This window comes from Rhinopithecus bieti, unplaced genomic scaffold (assembly GCF_001698545.2).
Source record: "Rhinopithecus bieti isolate Rb0 unplaced genomic scaffold, ASM169854v2 scaffold_78620, whole genome shotgun sequence".
Lineage (NCBI taxonomy): Eukaryota > Metazoa > Chordata > Mammalia > Primates > Cercopithecidae > Rhinopithecus > Rhinopithecus bieti.
In genome coordinates, this window is record NW_016829908.1 from 525,493 (window position 1) to 545,263 (window position 19,771).

General features: G+C 39.8%; 1 protein-coding gene across 3 annotated transcripts in view; it reads right to left on the reverse strand.

The window, feature by feature from the left end:
• The window catches only part of DBT (dihydrolipoamide branched chain transacylase E2), a 72,228-nt gene that overhangs the window by 43,976 nt on the left and 8,481 nt on the right, over positions 1 to 19,771 (reverse strand). For 2 of the 3 annotated variants that reach the window (XM_017865145.1, XM_017865148.1), the window contains exons 3-5: positions 12,254 to 12,333; positions 11,866 to 11,972; positions 3,184 to 3,304 (exon numbers count right to left, since the gene is read on the reverse strand). In XM_017865145.1, the coding sequence (XP_017720634.1) occupies positions 3,184 to 3,304; positions 11,866 to 11,916 (172 nt within the window). In that variant the 5' untranslated portion in view covers positions 11,917 to 11,972; positions 12,254 to 12,333. Of the gene's footprint in view, positions 1 to 3,183; positions 3,305 to 11,117; positions 11,178 to 11,865; positions 11,973 to 12,253; positions 12,334 to 19,771 lie in introns of all 3 variants that reach the window. The other variant, XM_017865146.1, reaches the window with a different exon arrangement.

Here is a 19,771-nt window from a genome sequence, read left to right on the forward strand (position 1 = left end):
TTTATTAATTTATTATTTTTTTAGAGACAGGGTCTCACTCTGTTGCCCAGATTAGAGTGCAGTGGCACAATCAGCCCATGATAACTTCAAGTTCCTGGGCTCAAGTGATCCTCCCACCTCAGCAAGGACTAGCAGCTGACTACAAGTGCATACCACCACACCCCAGTAATTTTTAAAAATTTTTTGTAGAGATGAGATCTCACTTTTTTGTGGCCCAGGCTGGTCTCGAACTCCTGGCCTCAAGCAAGCCTCCTGCCTCAGCTTCCCAAAGTGCTGGGATTACAGGTGTGAGCCACTCTGCCCAGCACAGAAGTATGTGATTTATATATTTATATACTGTTCAAAGCTGTTTGAAAAGAAGGCAGATTTAAGAAATATGTAAGATGTAAAATTAATAGGTTTTGATAATCAATCTGATGTGAGATTAGAGTCAGGATGACTCTAGGTTTCTAGCTTTCCTTCCTTCCTCCCTCCTTCCCTCCCTCCCTCCCTCCCTCCCTCTGTCAGGATGACTCTAGGTTTCCTTCTTTCCTTCCTTCCTTCCTCCCTTCCTTCCTTCCTTCCTTCCTTCCTTCCCTCCATCCCTCCCTTTTCCTTCCTTCCTTCCTTTCCTACCTTTGTCCCTCCCTCCCAATGACTCTAGGTTTCTAGCTTCCCTCCCCTCCCCTTCCCTCCCGGTCCTGTCCCTTCTCTTCCCATCCCTTCTCTTCCCTTCCTCCTCCTCCTTCTCTTCTTTTTTCTTTTGTTTCCCCTCCCCTCCCCTCTCCTTCCTTCCTTCCTTCCTTCCTTCCTTCCTTCCTTCCTTCCTCCCTTCCTCCCTCCCTCCCTGCCTCCCTCCCTCTCCCCTCCCTTCCCCTCCCCTCCCCTCCTCTCCCCTCCTCTTCTCTTCTCTTCCCTTCCCTTCTCTTCTCTTTGACATGGTCTAACTCTGTTGCCCAGGCTGGACGGCAGTGGCATGATCACAGCTCACTGCAGCCTTAACCTCTGGGGCTCAGGTGATCCTCCTACTTCAGACTCCTGAGTAGCTGGGACTACAGGTGTGGACCAACATGCTCAGCTGACTTTCTAAATTTTTTTGTATAGACAGGGTCTCACATCAATGGTTAAGCTAGGCTAGTCTAGCTTAATGATTTACTGAGTTAGGAAATATCAGAAGGAAAAGAGATTTGTAGAAGACTGAGTTTTGGGGACATTGGAATGGACATGTTTTGTTAGCAGTTGGTGAGAAATCTGAGCTACAGCTACAGATTCAGAAGTGTTCAATGAGGTGAGAGTTGAAGGCATGTGTGTAGATGTAGTACAAGAAGAGAGGGCAAAAGATGGGATCCTATGAGAAACTGAAGTTTAAAACAGAAGCAGAAGAAGAGAAACCTTAATAAGTGTCCAGAGAAAGCAGTATTAGTATATGTAAGCAGTATTAGCATACCTAAGCTGTATTCGAATATGTAAATATTTTACATATTCTAATTTATTTAATCCACCCAAGTATAAGGATCTTTGTTTTGTGTACTGATATATACCAAGCACCTAGAGCAGTGCCTTGGAACACAGGTGATCAATAAATATTAATTGTTGAACGAATGAATTCTCACAAGAATACAATTAGCTAAATACTATGATTACTCCCATTTCCCAGATGGTGAAACTTGCTCAAAGTTACACGGCTAGTAATTTGTAGACCCGGAATCCAAGTAGCCTGGAACTAGTGTATCCAGGAACCCAAAGTGGCTAAGTGTTTACAGACTGGACCAGGAAGTTGAAGTATTTACTTGAACGACCTCTATTTTCTCTGAGAAGTAACAAAAAAAGATCAACTTTAAAAAATGGAAATGTTTGTAAAAGTAGTGAAGGTAAAGTTTACATATCTTAAGCTATAGTGGATGACACAGAAAAAGCATGGAAGATGGCTGGGAACAGTGGCTCACACCTGTAATCTCATCACTTTGAGAGGTGAGACCCTGTCTCAAAAAAAAAAAAAAAAAAATGAAAAGAAAAGAAAGAAAAGGCATGGAAGGCCGGGTGCAGGGCTCATGCCTGTAATCCCGGCACTTCGAGAGGTAGAGGCGGGAGGATCTCGAATCCAGGAGTTTTAGCCCAGCCTGGACACTGTGACAACACCCTGATAAATAAATAAATCAGCCAGGTGTAGTGATGCACTCCTGTAGTCCCATCTACTCAGGAGGTTGAGGCAGGAGGATCATTTGAGCTCATGAGTTTGAGGTTACAGTGAGCTATGATTGTGCCACTGCACTCCAGCCTGGGCAACAGAGTGAGACTCTGTCTCAAAAAAAAAAAAAAAAAAAAAAAAAAGAGAGCATGGAAAGGCTGACTTGGGGTCTGCCTGGAATTCCCCCATTTTTCATTGCCAGCATGAACTAAGCTCCCATGTATCTGTCAAAAACTTAATGGTATAACAAAAGTCTAGGGTTCTTTATCAAGGTTCTAAATAGAACATCAGGGAAAAAACAGTTCTTATGCCCTTGCCAAATCTAATACTTAATCCTTCAAGTTCTTTACAGAGGGTAGAAAAGCTGGGGAAAAGTAAGTAAATGGTAAAAGTCAGGGAACTTTCTATTTAGGACTAAATCAGGCTGGTTTCATCACACCATGTTCACATGATCGATTAAGTGCTTCTTTCAACAAACAATACCACAGTATGTACAACAACACAAAGATACTTCTATTGTCAACAATTTACCTTGACTGAGAAAGTCATATCAATGCTGACTATTGCACTTAGATGAGCCAGATGATAAATAGATGGCCCGCCACAACCCATTCCCAACATTATAAAGACACAAGTGCTGGGTGAGATAAGTTAATGCCTGCAATCCCAGCTCTTTGAGAAGCTGATGCAGAAGGATCACTTGAGCCCAGGAGTTCAGGTTATAGTGAGCTGTGATTGCACCACTGCACTCCAACCTGGGCAACAGAGTGAGATCCTGTCTCTAAAAAAATTTTTCTTTTGAAAAGGGGTACCGGTGTTAAGGAAAGTATGTAAAAAAGAGGGATGAGAAAAAAGAAAGTGAAAATTGGGAAAATGTGGGGAGATGGGAAGGGCCCGGCTAGAAATACAGAGTCAACTTTTTTTTAGTTTAAAAAGTCTCAATCAACTACTAAAAAATATTACTGAATGAGGTACAAAACATTATTTTATACATGTTATTCTGAAATCATACTTACCAGCAGTTGTTTTCAGGAAGTGATGTGGATGACTATACTTGAATGAAGGATAACCAAAGAAACACACATAATTTGGCTTCAAAACATGAACATTACATGTTTGAAAATAGCGAACACAAATCTACAGATGAGAAAACAAAAAGTAAAACCATTTATAAACGATCACACTGGCTTATCTCTAAGTATAAACTGAATTTCAATTCTATTCTAAAAGTAGAACCATTATCACAATAGAAATATGATATCCTTAGATTTAGATTTGTTACATTTATGATCCTTGCTCAAAATTCCTTCTGAAAGTAAAGACATTTTAACAGTGTATTCTGTATAAATACATCAGCTTATAGGTATGCTTCAATCATTGGACTTCCTGAACTAAAACTACTAAAGAATTCTAAAGTAATAGTTAGCATCTAAAAACAATGAAACACTTGTATAGTATGATACCCTCAAGTTTACTTATAGTAACTTATAAACGACTCTTTAGCATTCACTATTTTACATAGTACCTTAGTATAATATTATTTAAAAACCTCTTATAGAAATCAGTAGGCCCAAAAGTATTCAACTCTATATATTAAAACCTAAGTGTCTGAAAGGTATTATGTGTGTGTGTGTGTGTGTGTGTGTGTGTGTGTGTGTGTGTATTTGCGACAGGGTCTCACTCTGTTGCCCGGGCTGGAGTGCAGTGGTGCAATCACAGCTCACTGAAGCCTCGACCTTCTAGGCTCAAGGGCTCCTCCTGCCTCAGCCTTCCAAGTATCTGGGACCACAGGTGCATGCCACCCCATCCAATTAATTTTATTATTTGTAGAGATAAGGTCTCACTATGTTGCCCAGGCTGGACTTGAAGTCCTCAGCTCAAGCAATCCTCCCGTCTCAGCCCCCCAAAGTGCTAGAATTACAGGTGCGAGCCACCATGCCAGGCCATAATATCTTATTTTGAAAGTTAATATTTTAATGCTATTAATACCTAACTATATCAAACTACAGAAATGTATTTACTTATTTAATTTTAAAACCCTGAGCTTACTTCTCTGCAGAAATTTCTAACCTTCTTAGTATAAGAACACTGATAAGTGAAACTTATTCATGTATGTAACAGGGTCACTTTTACTTTAAAAAAAATCATGTACATTAGTGGTGATTAGCTCTTAAAGGCTATGTTATAATAAACATTATATAGTACAGTTATGTTTTAATACATATTTATAAACTAGAATTTTGTTTTATTCTGATAGCAAATAACATATAATTAAAATTTGGTTTACTGACAAGAACAATACATTTAAATTCTTATTTTTTACTTTAAATTTCAAGCTATTACTGATTTCTGAAGGCAAAGAAAAACTGAAGATCCCTTTCCTAAAACATAAATAATCTTAAATCATTCATCTTAACTTTAGAGATCACCCTAAATCAACTAATCTTTATAATATCTACATTTTATTCTTATTAACATTAATATTCAGGAAATACAAAGCCTAACTAAAATAATTAAAATTGATAGCTTAAAACTAGAAGACAGTGAAAGAATTCTCTTTCCCAAACATTTCCATTTTGTTTGTCCTTGCTTTCTCCTTCAGCTCCCATAACTCTGACTCTTGGTCAACAATCAAATCAAAGGAGTGAATCAACCTGTTTCATCAGACATAAAACTTAGGGACAATAAAGGAAAGTTTTGAAGTATATAGATCCACCTTAATTTAAATAAAATTGTTGATATTTTAAAACGTTTGAAAGAAAATTAAACTATTAGAAGGTCTTACCTTCAACAACAACACAACTCCTGTTGAGCTATTCATGGGTCAGGGGCAGCACAAACCACCAAGCTAACATTTATCGAGTGCCTCCCAAGTGCTGAGTACTTTCAAGGCCTTTTCAGACAGACCAGGCACGGTGGCTCTTGCCTATAATCCCAGCACTTTAGGAGGCTGAGGTGAGTGGATCGCTTGAGGTCAAGAGTTCAAGACCAGCCTAGCCAATGTGACGAGACCCCCTCTTTACTAAAAATACAAAAATTAGCTGGACATGGTGGCACACACCTGTAGTCCCAGCTACTCGGGAGGCTGAAGCACAAGAATCGCTTGAACCTGGGAGGTGGAGGTTGCAATGAGCCAAGATCACGCCACTGCACTTCAGCCTAGGTGACAGAGAGAGACCTTGTCTCCAAAAAAAAAAAAGAAAGAAAAATAGTCTTTTCAGACATCATCTTTTTTGTTGTTGTTTTTTATTTTGAGATGGAGTTTTGCTCTGTCACCCAGGCTGGAGTGCAGTGGCACGATCTCAGCTTACTGCAACCTTTGCCTCCCAGGTTCAAGCGATTCTTGTGCCTCAGCCTCCCAAGTAGCTGGGACTACAGGCATGTGCCACCACGTCCAGCTAAACCTTTTTTTTGTATTTTAATAGAGACGGGGTTTCATTATGTTGCCCAGGGTGGTCTCGAACTCCTCAGCTCAGGCAATCCGCCCACCTTGACCTCTCAAAGTACTAGGATTACAGGCATGAGTCATGATGCCCGACCCAGACATCATTTTTATATCTTACAATTTCCCTGTGGAACATACACGTTAGCCCTCTTCAACACACAGGAAACTGACGGGAAAGGTGAAGTAATTTGTCCAAGGTCACACAGCAAATAAGTGAGACAATCAAGCTCTGAAGCTAAGTAAATTTGATGTCAAAGACCCTAGAAGTAGGAGAAATAATCCCTAATTTCAAAGAGTTTACAACCTATGTGAGAAAATACACACACACACACACACAAACATACTCAAGCATGGACATGCGTGCTCTAACTTTTTGTAATAAGAGACATAGCCTTCTTCAATATAATCCATAGGTTCACAAAAAAAAAAGAGGCACAGGCAGTAAGTGATAAAGGAGTTTAAGTAGGCCGGGCATGGTGGCTCATGCCTGTAATCTCATTGCACTCCAGCCTAGGCAACAAGAGCAAAACTCTGTCTCAAAAAAAATAAAAATAAAAATAAAATGGAGTTTAAGTAAAGGGGTCTGGTGGGTTTTTTTTCACATTAGTGTGACCTGGGAAGGCTTCTTGGGGGAAGATTTAAGCTGCACTGTGCATAATAAGCCTCCATAATAAAAGAGCAGAAGGGCACTTTTAAGGCAGAGGAAACAGCATAAATAAACTACAGCAGAAATTTACTTAGCATATCTGCTGGGACATTGAGCAGCTTGATTTGGTTTGACCAAAGGTATAAAAGAGAGCAGTGGAAACAGCTCAGGGAGGAAATGGTTGATGACTATAACGTCAGTATAAGGGGTCTTAACTCATACACTATGGGTTATTGAAGAAAAAGGATTAGGATATTAGTAGTGGTTTACCAAATAGATTACAACAGATAAAATCTGGAGAGAAAGGGAGAAGTCAAGAAACTATTACATACCAAAATTACCAGAAAAGGATCTTTTTTAAAAAAAGAAACTATTACCGTATTCCTCTCTTATCTCCTTATGGGCAGTGGACACGTTCAAGGCCCCCTGAATAGTGAATCCTACATATTCTACATATACCATGTTTTTCCTATACATACATACCTATAATAAAGTTTAATTTATAAATCAGACACAGTACGAGAGTAATAACAGTAACATAATAAAATAGAAAAAGTATGATAATATACTTTAATAAAGGTTTTATGAATGTGGTCTCTCTCTCAAAATATCTTACTGTACTGTGCTCACCTATTTTCAGACTGCAGTCGACCGTGGGTAATTGAGACCGCAGGTAAGAAGGGGAGAGTACTGTGTAGTATCTGAGACGCAAAGCAACAGGCTCCTGACTGAGGTAATTAACAGTAGAAAAAGAAAAAAAGCAACAAAAGTACCATAGGCAGTATATGATTAATGTAATAGTAATTGAATGGCTATGAGAAGGCTAAAAGCACTGTGAAGCTGCTGAATAGATGGATTAACAGGCAACAGGAAAGAGGAGAAAAAATAATTTTTCAAGCTAGAATTCTGAATTTTTTTTCTAGAAACAGACTATTAGACTAGTAAATTATATTTTTTTAATTTTCTTCAAAAACAGGGTTGGCTGGGCGCAGTGGCTCATGCCTGTAATACCATCTCAAAAAATAATAATAAAATAAAGACAGGGTCTCACTTTTTTGCCCAGGATGGTCTTAAACTCCCAGGCTCAAGTGATCCTCCTGTCTCAGTCTCCCAGAATGCTGGGATTACAGGTGTGAGCCACCACACCCAGCTAAACTAGTAAATTAAGCATAAGGATTTAAACCTCCAATGTTAAAAAAGCATGCTTATAGAATTACCAGTTTTATATATTTTATATTTGAAGCAATTCTAAATTCATGTACGAACAATACTAAAGACACCTAATTCTATGGGGACCATCTGTACCAATGTGCCTGAGGTGACACCCAATTCACCCCTAGTAATTCAAGGCAATTATTAATAACACCATTTTCATTCTCAAATACATCCTGGTTGAACAACTACACATGTAGTCTAACTCTTAATGCAATTGTTTGACTAAAATAGGTCTTTCCTTGATTTTAAAAAATAATTCAGCCAGGTGTAGTGGCTCATGCCCGTAATCCCAACATTTTGGGAGGTCAAAGTGGAAGGATCACTTGAGCCCAGGAGTTCAAGACCATTCTGGGCAACGTAGTGAGACTTTGTTTACTAAAAATCAAAATAATTAGCTGGGTGTGGTGGTGAATGCCTGTAGTCCCAGCTACTTGGGAGGCTGAGGAAGGAGGACCACTTGAGCCTAGGAGGTCAAGGCTACAGTGAGCCAAGATCATGCCACCACACTCCAGCCTGGGCAACAGAGCAAGAACCTGTCTCAAAAATGATAATGAATAAAATAAAAAATTAGGCCAGGCACAGTGTCTCACACCCATAATCCCAACACTTTGGGAGACTGAGGCAGGCAGATCACGAGGTCAAGAGATCAAGACCATCCTGGCCAACATGGTGAAACCCTATCTCTATTAAAATACAAAATTAGCTGGGCGTGGTGGCACGTGCCTGTAGTCCCAGCTACTCGGGAGGCTGAGGCAGGAGAATCGCTTGAACCCGGGAGGCGGAGGTTGCACTGAGCTGATACTGCGACACTGCATTCCAGACTGGCAACAGAGTGAGACTCCGTCTCAAAAAACATAAAAATAAAAAATCAATAATTCAATATCACAACCAGGACAGAAAAACATAAAGGGAAATAAAACCATTCACCAAAGTAACATATTAAGGAAATATTTAATAATAATTCAATAGGCAGCTGTTGAGCACTCCTAAAGTCAGACATTGTACTGGACTTGGAAATGCAAAGCTAAATAAGATGCAATATATAGTTCCTGAATTCAAATTGCTTACACTTTACTACAGGAAGACAGACACAACAGAAAAATTCCAAATGGTATGATTAATCAAGAGTCAAATGCATGATGTCCTAGGGAAATGTAAAACACAACATTATAAAGCTATTTTAATAATTTACTACAGGGGTAAGAGCTGTTTTTGCTTACAACTTTTACAAAAGTTTAAAAGCCTGACTTTTTTCTACTGAGTCGTTTAAAAAATATTTATGAGCACCTACAATGTGCCAGGCACTTGGGATTATATAGACAACAAAACAGATGCAATTTATTCCCTTATAGAATGCACAGTCCAGTGAAAGGTAAAGGTAAACAGGTGATTATAATAAGTGCTATAATGAAGGAAATAGAGTGTGTTAAGGGAACCTAGCTAGAGAAAGTTATGTTGAAGTAAGACCCGAGGGATGAGTAGGAGTAACCCAGGGGATGAGGTATGTTGCGATAAGGCCATAGGGGAGTAAGGCAAGAGTCTTTAAAGCAGAGGAAATACAAGTGCAAAGGTCTGAAGTAAAGGTCTGGAGTTGAGAGAGAAAGCACAGTGTGTGTGCAATTAACTCAAGTTGTTCAACAGAGTTCTAGTGTAGTTTAGTGTGGAATAAGGGTGGAGAAGTGTCAGAGTTGGGGGTGGGATGGGTAGGTTTTGATAAGGAATGAGGTCTAAGAGACTAGAAAGGTCCAGATCATAAATTGCCTCACAGTCATTTGAATTTTGGACATTTTGCTGAAGGCAGTTTTAAGCAAGAAAATGACATTATCAAATATCTCTTACTTTATAAGATCACTCTGGCTACACTATGGAGAATGGGTTAGAAAAATGACAAGATCACTGGAGGCATATAATCCAGTTAAGAAGGGCCAAGACATCACCAGTTGAGGGCAGGGTGAAAAATCATGACTAGATTTCTTCAGAGAGAATTACAGGCTCAAATCAAGAGAAACTGGGCCAGGGCAGTGGCTCATGCCTGTAATCCCAGCACTTTGGGAGGCCAAGGTGGGAGGATGACCTGAGGTCAGGAATTCAAGACCAGCCTGGCCAACATAGCAAAACCCTGCCTCTACTAAAATTACAAAAATTAACCAGGCATGGTGGTGCGCGCCTGTAGTCCCAGCTACTTGGGAGGCTGAGGCAGGAGAATCGCTTGAACCCAGGAGGTGGAGGTTGCATTAAGCCGAGATTGCACCACTGCACTCCAGCCTGGGCAAGAGATCAAGACTCCTCCCAAAAAAACAAAAACAAAAATTAAGAGACACTGGTTTGACGGTTCAGTTCTAGAGCCTGGAGAGTCTGACCTGCTTTGAAGCTTTATGGCAGACACTGTGAGAAGACTAAAGACAAGCTTTTCTGCTGGGCATGATGGCTTATGCTGTAATCCCAGCACTTTGGGAGGCCAAGGCAGGCAGATCACTTGAGGTCAGGAGTTCGAGACCAGCCTGGCCAACATGGTGAAACCCCGTCTCTACCAAAAATACAAAAATTAGCTGGGCATGATGGCATGTGCCTGTAGTCCCAGCTATTTGGGAGGCTGAGGCAGAAAAATCACTTGAACCTGGGAGGCGGAGGTTGCAGTGAGCCAAGATCGTACCACTACACTCTAGCCTGGGTGACAGAGAGAGACTCCATCTCAAAAAAAAAAAAAAAAAAGAACAAAACAAACAAACAAAAAAACACACAAGTGTTTCTAAGCTCCCTTGTGCTAGCAGTGGCCATGTAACACTGTTCTGGTCAATGAGACTGGAACCTCATCCTCTTCCTCCTTCCTGCCTTGAACATAAAATAAGAAGTTGTAGCAGCCCTCTTGTAAACAGTAGGAAAAGGACAAATTAACTACTAGGGAAATGACAACACTGATAATCGTAAGCCACTTAACGCGAGCTGACATCTAATTGGGGATGCTCTGTGTGCACGGATAATTTCCTATTTATTGGTTGGGTTTTTAATTGCAGCTGGAAAACATCACATACATATGAAACTAGAGATTTCCAGGACAGTAGGATATATGCGTTTGGAGTAGACCTGGTTGGAAGACTGGGGAACTGTAGAACTCATCAGCATAGATGGTAACTATATCCAAAGAGTGGATGGGATAACCCAGAAAGTGGGAAAAGTGCAGAGGGCCAAAGTCAGAGCCCTTTAGAAAGAGCAACATTTAAAAGGTGGGTAGGGAAAGAAGATATTGGGATGAAGTGGCCAAATATGAAGAAAGAATAATATTGGGAGACTGGTGTCACAGAAAACAAGAATGGAAAGCTCTAGAAAGAAGAGAGACCAATATATGTAAGTGTTGCTGAGAAGAGCTCTCTTCTCCTAGTTATCTCTTACTTATCCTTCTTAAATCTTAAGTCATACAGTATCCTCTGGGAACTCCTCTGACCCCCAAGTCCGCCATAGGTGTCTACTCCTGTGTGTTCCTGTAGTTCTAGGCACTTGTTCCATCACAGTACTTCTCATGCTGGGTTGTAATTTCTTAGTATCTGTCTCCCTCTCCTTTGTCCTCCACCACAAGGTTGTAATCTCTTGAGAAGGAAGATATGATGTCTATTTCATATTTGTATCTCCAGTGCCTAACACAGTACCTGGTACATAGCAGGCTCTTGAAAGTTTTTGTAAGATCGGGGTCACCAAGGCAGGAACATCTAGGGAAAGGGAGAGGGGGCAGGAAGAAGAAACACTAAGCAAATAGGGTGAAATAATATCATTACCGGGATGTGTCAGTGCTTGGTGCTAAGACTGGGAGAAAGAGAGGGAAGTGCAGGGGAGACGGTGGTGGGTCATAGCCTTGGTGACAAAAGGGTAGGAATGGTATGTGGTGCGGACATATAAGTACAGGCCAAAAGAGTGAAGCACAAGCCGTTCAGTTATTCGGAAGCAGGGCCCCCTGGTGATATTCTATAACTTGAACGGCCTCTTCCTCTACACACTGTAAATTCCTTGAGGGCAGGGGTCGTGTTACCAGTGTTTGGCATACTGTGGGTATGCAATAAATGCTAAACGAATATATCTCTGGATCCACAGCGCCTATCACCAATGCCTGGCATCTGGAAGGGGCTCAATGAAACGCCAGCTGGGCCTCGGGGTACAGATGGAGCAGGAGGACGGCTGAGTCGCTGCAGAAGCGCTTCCAGGTAAGGGGAGGGAGAGGGTCTCCACTCCAGACTAGTCGACTCGCTCCGTTCTCTGCCCTTTATTTTGCATGCATCCCTTCACCTCTCCATCACGCGTGCCCTGGACGCCTGGCACCGGAGGAGAAAGAAACACACCACTCCTGGATGACTCCGGACAAATCACTCCTTCCCAGACTCAGATCTGCCCAAACCCGCTTACCAGCTTCCCCGCATTCCTGCTCCAGGTTCTCAGCATACGGACTGCAGCCATCTTACCCCGGAAATGACAGCTGCGCCGCAAACCCGAGAGACTCTCCGCGGCGCGACCTATCAGAAGATGGGAGACGCGCCTCCTGGACGACCAATAGGGAGGGAAGAAACGAGCCTCCCACCCAACAGCCAACCAGGGAGTAGGGCGGCGCATGAGCTAAAGCCTAAGGTTGGGGACTCCGCGGGGAGGGAAAACGGCCTAGGGCATGGAGGCGGGGTAGAGGGCAGCCCAAATTTAACACTGCTGTGTAAATACAGATGCACCAAAGATAATCTTTTTAGTGTATGTGATGGGGGAAATAGAGAGTATTAAGGAAACACAAAGGAAAGGTACTTACCTCAAGAAAGTTATGTTGCAGTACGACCTGAGGGATGAGGTGGAAAACGTTTCCCCTTCTTCATCTTGTAGTGTAACCGCCTGAAGTACAGAAAATAGAATATTTCTATACGTTGTAGCAAGGCTCTGGACAACTAGTTGTTTCACAAGTCCATACAGCAGTACTTTCCAATGACTGCCTTTTTTTTACTCCCATTTAGTGTTTTTGATTACCAAAATTGGCTAATCAATTTTTTTCATGAAAGATGAACATTACCTAAAGTCTAAAATAAACATGTTACCATCTTTCTTTTTACAGACTGCTGTCAGGTGCAGCTAACTAACATACGCAATACATGTCACAGACATATGATCTTGATTTACTTGTCTCTTGAAGAAATGTCAAACTCGGGTCAAGTAGAACTGGTAAAGAAAAGATCAAAACTTTCTTTTAAAAGGCAATCTTCCTCAGAGCAACTAGGAAACCAATTTCTGGAAATGTCCAGGATGACATTAGTCTGTTATTGCTTCTTACGTGGGAATGAAAATCAGCACAGATGTCTAAGGAATTACAGAGAAAAACTCTGGAACAAATACATTTTAAATCCTCAACATTGAAGATTAGTGGTTATGAAACAAAATCTCAGGTATTTCACAACTTCATTTTTTAATATGACCCAAACACTTTTTCTTCTCATTTGCCATTTTATGTATTACACACCTACACACATACACACACAAAATCACTGCAAACAATACATCTTATCTTTTCTGTTTGTTTGGCAGAGATAGGGTCTCTTGGGCCAGGCGTGGTGGCTCATGCCCATAATTCCAGCACTTTGGGAGGCTGAGGCAGGCAATGGCTTCAGCTCAGAAGTTCAAGATGGGATCTCATTCAGCTCAGAAGTTCAAGATGGGATCTCAGAATTTCAAGATGTTGCCAGGCTGGTCTCAAAGTCCTGGTCTCAAGCGGCGATCTTCCCATCTCAGCCTCCCAAAGTCCTAGGATTACAGGCATGAGTCACTGGGCCCGGCCTAAATAGTTATCTTTATCAGAAAATCTAGACTAGTCAAAAGAATTTCAAGTTTTTACATTTCCTTAAAAATGTTTATAGACATTATCAATGTATTTATTTGATAATCCCACAAGCATGTGTTTGTATAAAAAGCAGTGGCAGTTGTACCTTTGAAGTGAATCATCTTCCTTCCAAGGTGCTGCTATACAACTTTCTTCCTCCTGATTTCCTTTTTAACTATACCTGCTCCTCAGAAGATAACTAGTTAATTTTCCTTTACCGTCTTTTTATCTCAATGGATTCTTGCCTCTGTATTCAGTATGTGTCCTTATCTTTCATTCCAGCATCTGGAAAGAAATACACCATCTATTCCCTAGTTAATTCTTTTATTCGAGTTTGAAAGCAACAAAGACCCCATTTCTTCTCTTTTTTTAAATTTAAAAATAACCAGTTATGACCCACCAATTCCACTCCTGGATAGCTATGTAAGAGAAATGACAACCGTGTTCACACAAAGACTTGTATAGGAATAATCATAACAGCATAATAGCCAAAATCTAGAAACAGCCCAGATGTCCAGTAACAGGTGAATAAACAAAATGTGGTACATCCATATACTGAAATATTATTCATCCTTAAAAATGACTGAATTAGCGATAATTGCTATGACGTGAAAAAAATATTATGCTAAGTAAAAGAATGCAAGCACAGAAAGTCCACATATTACATGATTCCATTTCAATTAAATGTCCAGAAAATGTTGATTTATAGAGATGAAAAACAGATAGTTTTAGTTTATATTAATTACATAAAAAGATTATATTAGTATTATTAATTAATAAGGTTAGAATTAGAAAACAAATTAGCCTGGGGCTAGAGGTGGAAGGGGTAGTGATTGCAGAGGCAAGAGAGATTTTTTGTGTGTGTGGTGATGAAAGTTTCCTCTTGCCAGTTTGTGGCAATGATTGCATAATTCAAAAATCTTTGAAGTATATACTTAAGACAAGTGAATTTTATGGTATGTAAAGTATACCATAATAAAGCTGTTAAAACTGTGTTACATGGAAGAATAATGAACATATGAATAAAAACAAATACTTAAGGCTGGGCGCGGTGGCTCATGCCTGTAATCCCAGCACGTTGGGAGGTGGAGGTGGGTGACGAGGTCAGGAGTTCGAGGCCAGCCTGGCCAACATAATGAAACCCCGTCTCTACTAAAAATACAAAAATTAGCCAGGAATGGTGGCATGAGCCTGTCGTCCTAGCTAATTGGGAGGCTGACACAGGAGAATTGCTTGAATGTGGGAGGCAGAGGAGGTTGCGGTGAGCTGAGATTGTGCCACTGCACTCCAGCCTGGGCAACAGAGCAAGACTCCATCTCAAAACAAAACAAAACAAATACATACATCCTCTAATAATATAACAAAAAGTCTGGAACCTACCACTCAACTTTAAGAAATAGAACCTGCGGAAAAACACATCATGTAGGTTGTTTAAAATAAAATACATTCTAAACTAAAAAAAAAAAAAGAAATAGAATCTTTCCTGTTAGTGAAGATCACTGTCTGCTCCTTCCTTTACCTCTCCCCACCATAAGCGTTACCTTGAATTGTGTTTATCATTCCCTCGTTTCTTTTAGAATTGATCATATATACATATATGGATGGATGCCTAGCAACATATTATTTACTTTTGCTTGTTTTTGAGTCTCATAAAAATGGTATCGAACTGTATATATCTTTCTGTAACTAATGTTTCCGACATGATTTGTTTATCCATTCTCTACTAAGTGGATATTTGTGCTGTTTCTAGTTCTTTGCTATTACCATCAGTGCTGTTATGAACGTTCTTGATCACTTCTCCTGGTGCATGTTCTAGAGTTTCTTTAGCACAGTGCTTCTCAGACATAAATGAGCACTCATAGCAACTGGGTATCCTGTTAACATGCGGATTCTAATTCAGTAAATGTGGGTAGACCTGACATTCTGCATTTCTAACAAGCTCCAGGTGATACAAATGCTATTGGTTAGCCAACTACACTTTGATTAGTAAGCTCAGGATAAACACCTAAAAATTGAATTGTTGAAAGGGGGATTATGTTTATCTTCAAGTTTACTCTAGATAATATGAGATTGTTTTCCAGTGTGATTGTACAAACTACATGCCTAGCTGCTGTATGTTTATTGTTCCTCATTTGATATTGTCAGATTTAAAGTCTTCCTCCAATTTAGTAATTATAAAATGGCGTTGTAATCTTAATTTGAATTTCCCTGATTATTAATGAAGTTGAGCATGTTTCTACATGTTTATTAGCCATTCTTAGAGTGCTTGCTCAATTGTTGATATTTCGAAGATGGGTTGTCTATGTTACTTTCTATAAATGTGGGACGGAATAAGATGAAACAATTTATCCTTAAGAAAATGATAAGATGAAACAATTTATCCTTAAGAAAATGACTGTGGGACTGGTACAGTGGCTCTGTAATCCCAGCACTTTGGAAGGCCAAGGTGGGAGGATTGCGTGAGCTCAGGAGTTTGTGACCAGTTTGGGCAACATGACAAAACCCCATCTCTACAAAAAAATGGGGTGGTGGCGCGTGCCTGTAGTCCCAAGAGACTGAGGCGAGAGGATCACTTGAGCTCTGGAGCTCGAGGCTGCAGTGAGTTATGATTGCATCACTGCACTCCAGCCTAGACAACAGGGCAAGATCCTGTCTCAAAAAAAAAAAAAAAAGAACATGACTGTGGCTTCATTAAATTGACACCCTGCTCTATTCAATGGAATTCTCCAGAAAGAGTGAAGTTTACCAAAATGCAACATGCTAATTAATGAAGGTTTTAAATTACTTGTTTGGCTCCTGGGTGTGACTTGACTGGTGTAGAAAAATCTGAGGATGACCTTCTGAATTCTAAGTGGTCAGGAGATAAATGTAGCCTAGAGTCAGCCCCTGCATCGACCATTACCCCAAAATGTACCAACATGTGCTTGCCTGAGCTACTGTAGTTTAACTATTTATGAATTTTGAGGACTTTTAATAGCTTAAGTATTTAAATGTCATTACTTATTTAGAAACTGTTTCAATATATGCTTAATCAACTATGTTAATATAGACTTGTATGTATTGTATATAATATAGATATATATTTTGTTTAATATGGATAGTTTGTAGTGATTCATTAAGAGCTTGAATTATATATAGGTCTGCCTCTTTTTTGCCTATCATGGACAAGTTTTAGTTTTCTTATGTACAAGACAAGACTGACATTGATAATACCTTCCCTACCATCTTCAATATACCTTCAGGGATATTTTGAGGATCAAAGGAATTCAAGTATCTTGATACTACTTTGCACGATGAAAGAGTCTATATAAATATAGTATTAATATATTGGATGACTCATCAAGAAGACAAATAACAAATGTTGGCAAGGGTATAGGGAAAATGAAACCCTTGTATGTACACTGTTGGTGGCAATACTTGTAAACTGGTACAGTTTCATGGCTGAACAATACTTCACTGTATGTATTCTTTATTTTTGTTTGTGAAAATAGAAGTTCCTCAAGAAATTAAAAGTAGAACTACCATATGATTCAGCAATTCCTCTGCAAGCATAAACCCAAGAGAAATGAAATCAATACCTTGTAAAGGTATCTGTAGCATTATTCACAATAGCTAAGATATGCAAACAACCTAAGTGTCTGCTGATGAATGCGTCAACAAAGGAAGTGTGGTTTATGGAAAAAAGAACAAAATTTAAAATAAAATAAAATGCTTGTCCATGCTTTTTGCCCATTTTCCCTCTATAATGTATCTTTTTCTTGTTGATTAGTTTAGGAGTTCCTTATATATTCTGGATTCTTCTAATCCTTTTAATTTACAGGTGTTGCTAATACTTTCTTCCAGTTTGTGACATGTCTTTGCCTGCTTTTTTGAAAGCGTCCTTTGATGCACAGAGTTCTTAATTTTAACGTAGTTAAAATATATTAATCTTGTCTTTTTTTGAGGCAAGGCTTCACTTTGTCACCCAGACTGGAATGCAGAGTCATAATTACAGCTCACTGCAGCCTTCAACTCGTGGGCTCCAGCAGTCCTCTCGCCTCTGCCTTCCTAGTAGCTGAGACTACAGGTGCACACCACCACATGCAACTAAGTTTTTTTAAAAATTGTTTTGTAGAGACAGGGGTCTCACCATGCTGCCCAGGCTGGTCTCAAACTTGTGGGATCAAGCGATCCTCCCACCTTGGCCTCCCAAAATGCTGGAATTTCAGGCTTGAGCCACCATTCACAGGCCAAAAGTATTTATCTTTTATTTATAATTAGTGCTTTTTATGTCTTGAGAAATACATCCCACCTGGTGCAGTAGCTGATGCCTGTAATCCCAACACTCTGGGAGGCCGAAGCAAGTGGATTGCTTGAGTTCAGGAGTTCAAGACCAGCCTGGGCAGCATGGCAAGACCCCATCTCTACAAAAAGTACAAAAATTAGCTAGGCGTGGCAGCACATGCCTGTAGTCTCAGCTACTCTGGAGGCTGAGGTGGGAGAATTGCTTGAGCTTGGCTGGTTGAAGCTACAGCGAGCCATAATTGTGCCACTGCACGCCAGCCTATGTGACAGAGCAAGACCCTGTCTCCAAAAATAAAAAAAAGGAAAAAGAAATACTTTACAATCCAAAGGGCCTAAAGGTAGTCTGTTATATTTCCTTCACATGTCTTTTCTTTTGCAATTTTAAAAATTAAGCTAGCAATCACATACCTTAAATTCACCCTTTAAAAGTGTAAAATTTAGTGATTTTTGGTATATTCAAAGTTCTGCAACTATTACCACTATCTAATTCCAGAACATTTACATCACCCCTCGCCAAAATAAACCTCACACCCATTAGCAATCACTTCCCATTCTGAATGTACCCCCACAGCCCTTGACAACCACTAATCTACACTGTCTCCATAAATCTGCCTATTCTAGACATTTCATATACCTGGAATAATACAATATGTGGTCTCTTGTGACTAGCTTCTTCAGTTAGCTTCTTTCACTTATGTTCTCAAGGTTCATCTATATTATAGCATGTATTATATCAGTACTTCATTCTTTTTCATGGCTGAACAATACTTCATTGTATGGATATACTTCATTTTTTGTTTATATACATATCAGTTGATAAACATTGTTAAAAATAAAAATAAAAGTAGGCCAGGCATGGTGGCTCACACCTGTAATCTCAGCAGTTTGGGAGGCTGAGGCGGGAGAATCACTTGAGCCCAGGAGTTGGAGACCAGCCTGAGCAACGTGGCGAAACCCTGTCTCTACCAAAAATATGAAAATCAGCAAGGCATGGTGGCATGTGCCTATAGTCTCAGCTACTCGGGAGGCAGAGGTGGGAGGATTGTGTGAGCCCCAGGATGTCAAGGTTGCCGTGAGGCGTGATCACATCACTGCACTCCAGCCTGGGTAACAGAGTGAGACCCTGTCTCCTGTCTCAATAAACAAATAAAAATAGAGCCACAGTTTAGATCTCTCAAGGCCAAACCGCCCATAGCAATGTAACTAAAACTTAATGCATCCTGATTTCCCCTAACCCTAAAGATAAACAAAACATAAAGGTAAGCTTTTTGTCTGTATCAGTATAATTTCATGAAATTAAACTAATCAGCTATGATAAATCAGCTTAAACAGCTCAACGTCTTTAAAAAAATGACAGCCAGTCATGAAAAAAGTTACAATGTTGCTTCCTGTATGCTCTATAAACTGTGCTGTAATTGCTATAAAATGAGACCTGGCCGGGCTAGGGGGCTCATGCCTGTAATCTTAGCAATTTTGGAGGCCAAAACAAGAATATTGCTTGAGTTCAAGACCAGCCTGGGCTGTTAACATAGCAAGACCCTGTTTCTATTTATATAAATTAAAAAATTTTTTTTAAATTGAGACTTCATGCCATTTTCCAGTTTGAGGTCTTTCCAGTTTGCAAACTGTTTTGTATGCACAATGAACTCTTAAAGTTATAACTTGATCTAATTTTGACATTTGTGTTGTTTCCGCTTTTTGGATCATAAATAATGCTGCTGTGAACATTCATGTACAAGCTTGTGTGGGGACATGTTTTCATTTCTCTTCGGTGAATATCTAGGAGTAGAACTGCTATTTAGGTTACATGGTAATACTATGCTTAACTTTTTGAGGAACTGCCAGAATATTTTCAAAAGGGGCTGCAACAACATTACATTTGTACTAGCACGGTGTATGAAGGTTCTGGTTTCTTCACATCCTTACCAACAGTGGTTATTGCCTGTCTTTTTTATTACAGCCATCCTAGTGGATGAGAAGTAGTATTTCATGGTGATTTTGATTTGCATTCCCTTAATAATTAATGACACTGAGCAACTTTTCATGTGCTTATTGGCCATTTGTTTATCTTCTTTGCAGAAATGTCTATTTAAATCCTTTGCTTGTGTCTTTTTGTTTATAACTTTTTTTTTTTTTTTTTTTTTTTTTTTGAACGGGGGGGTTTTTTTTTTTTCTCCC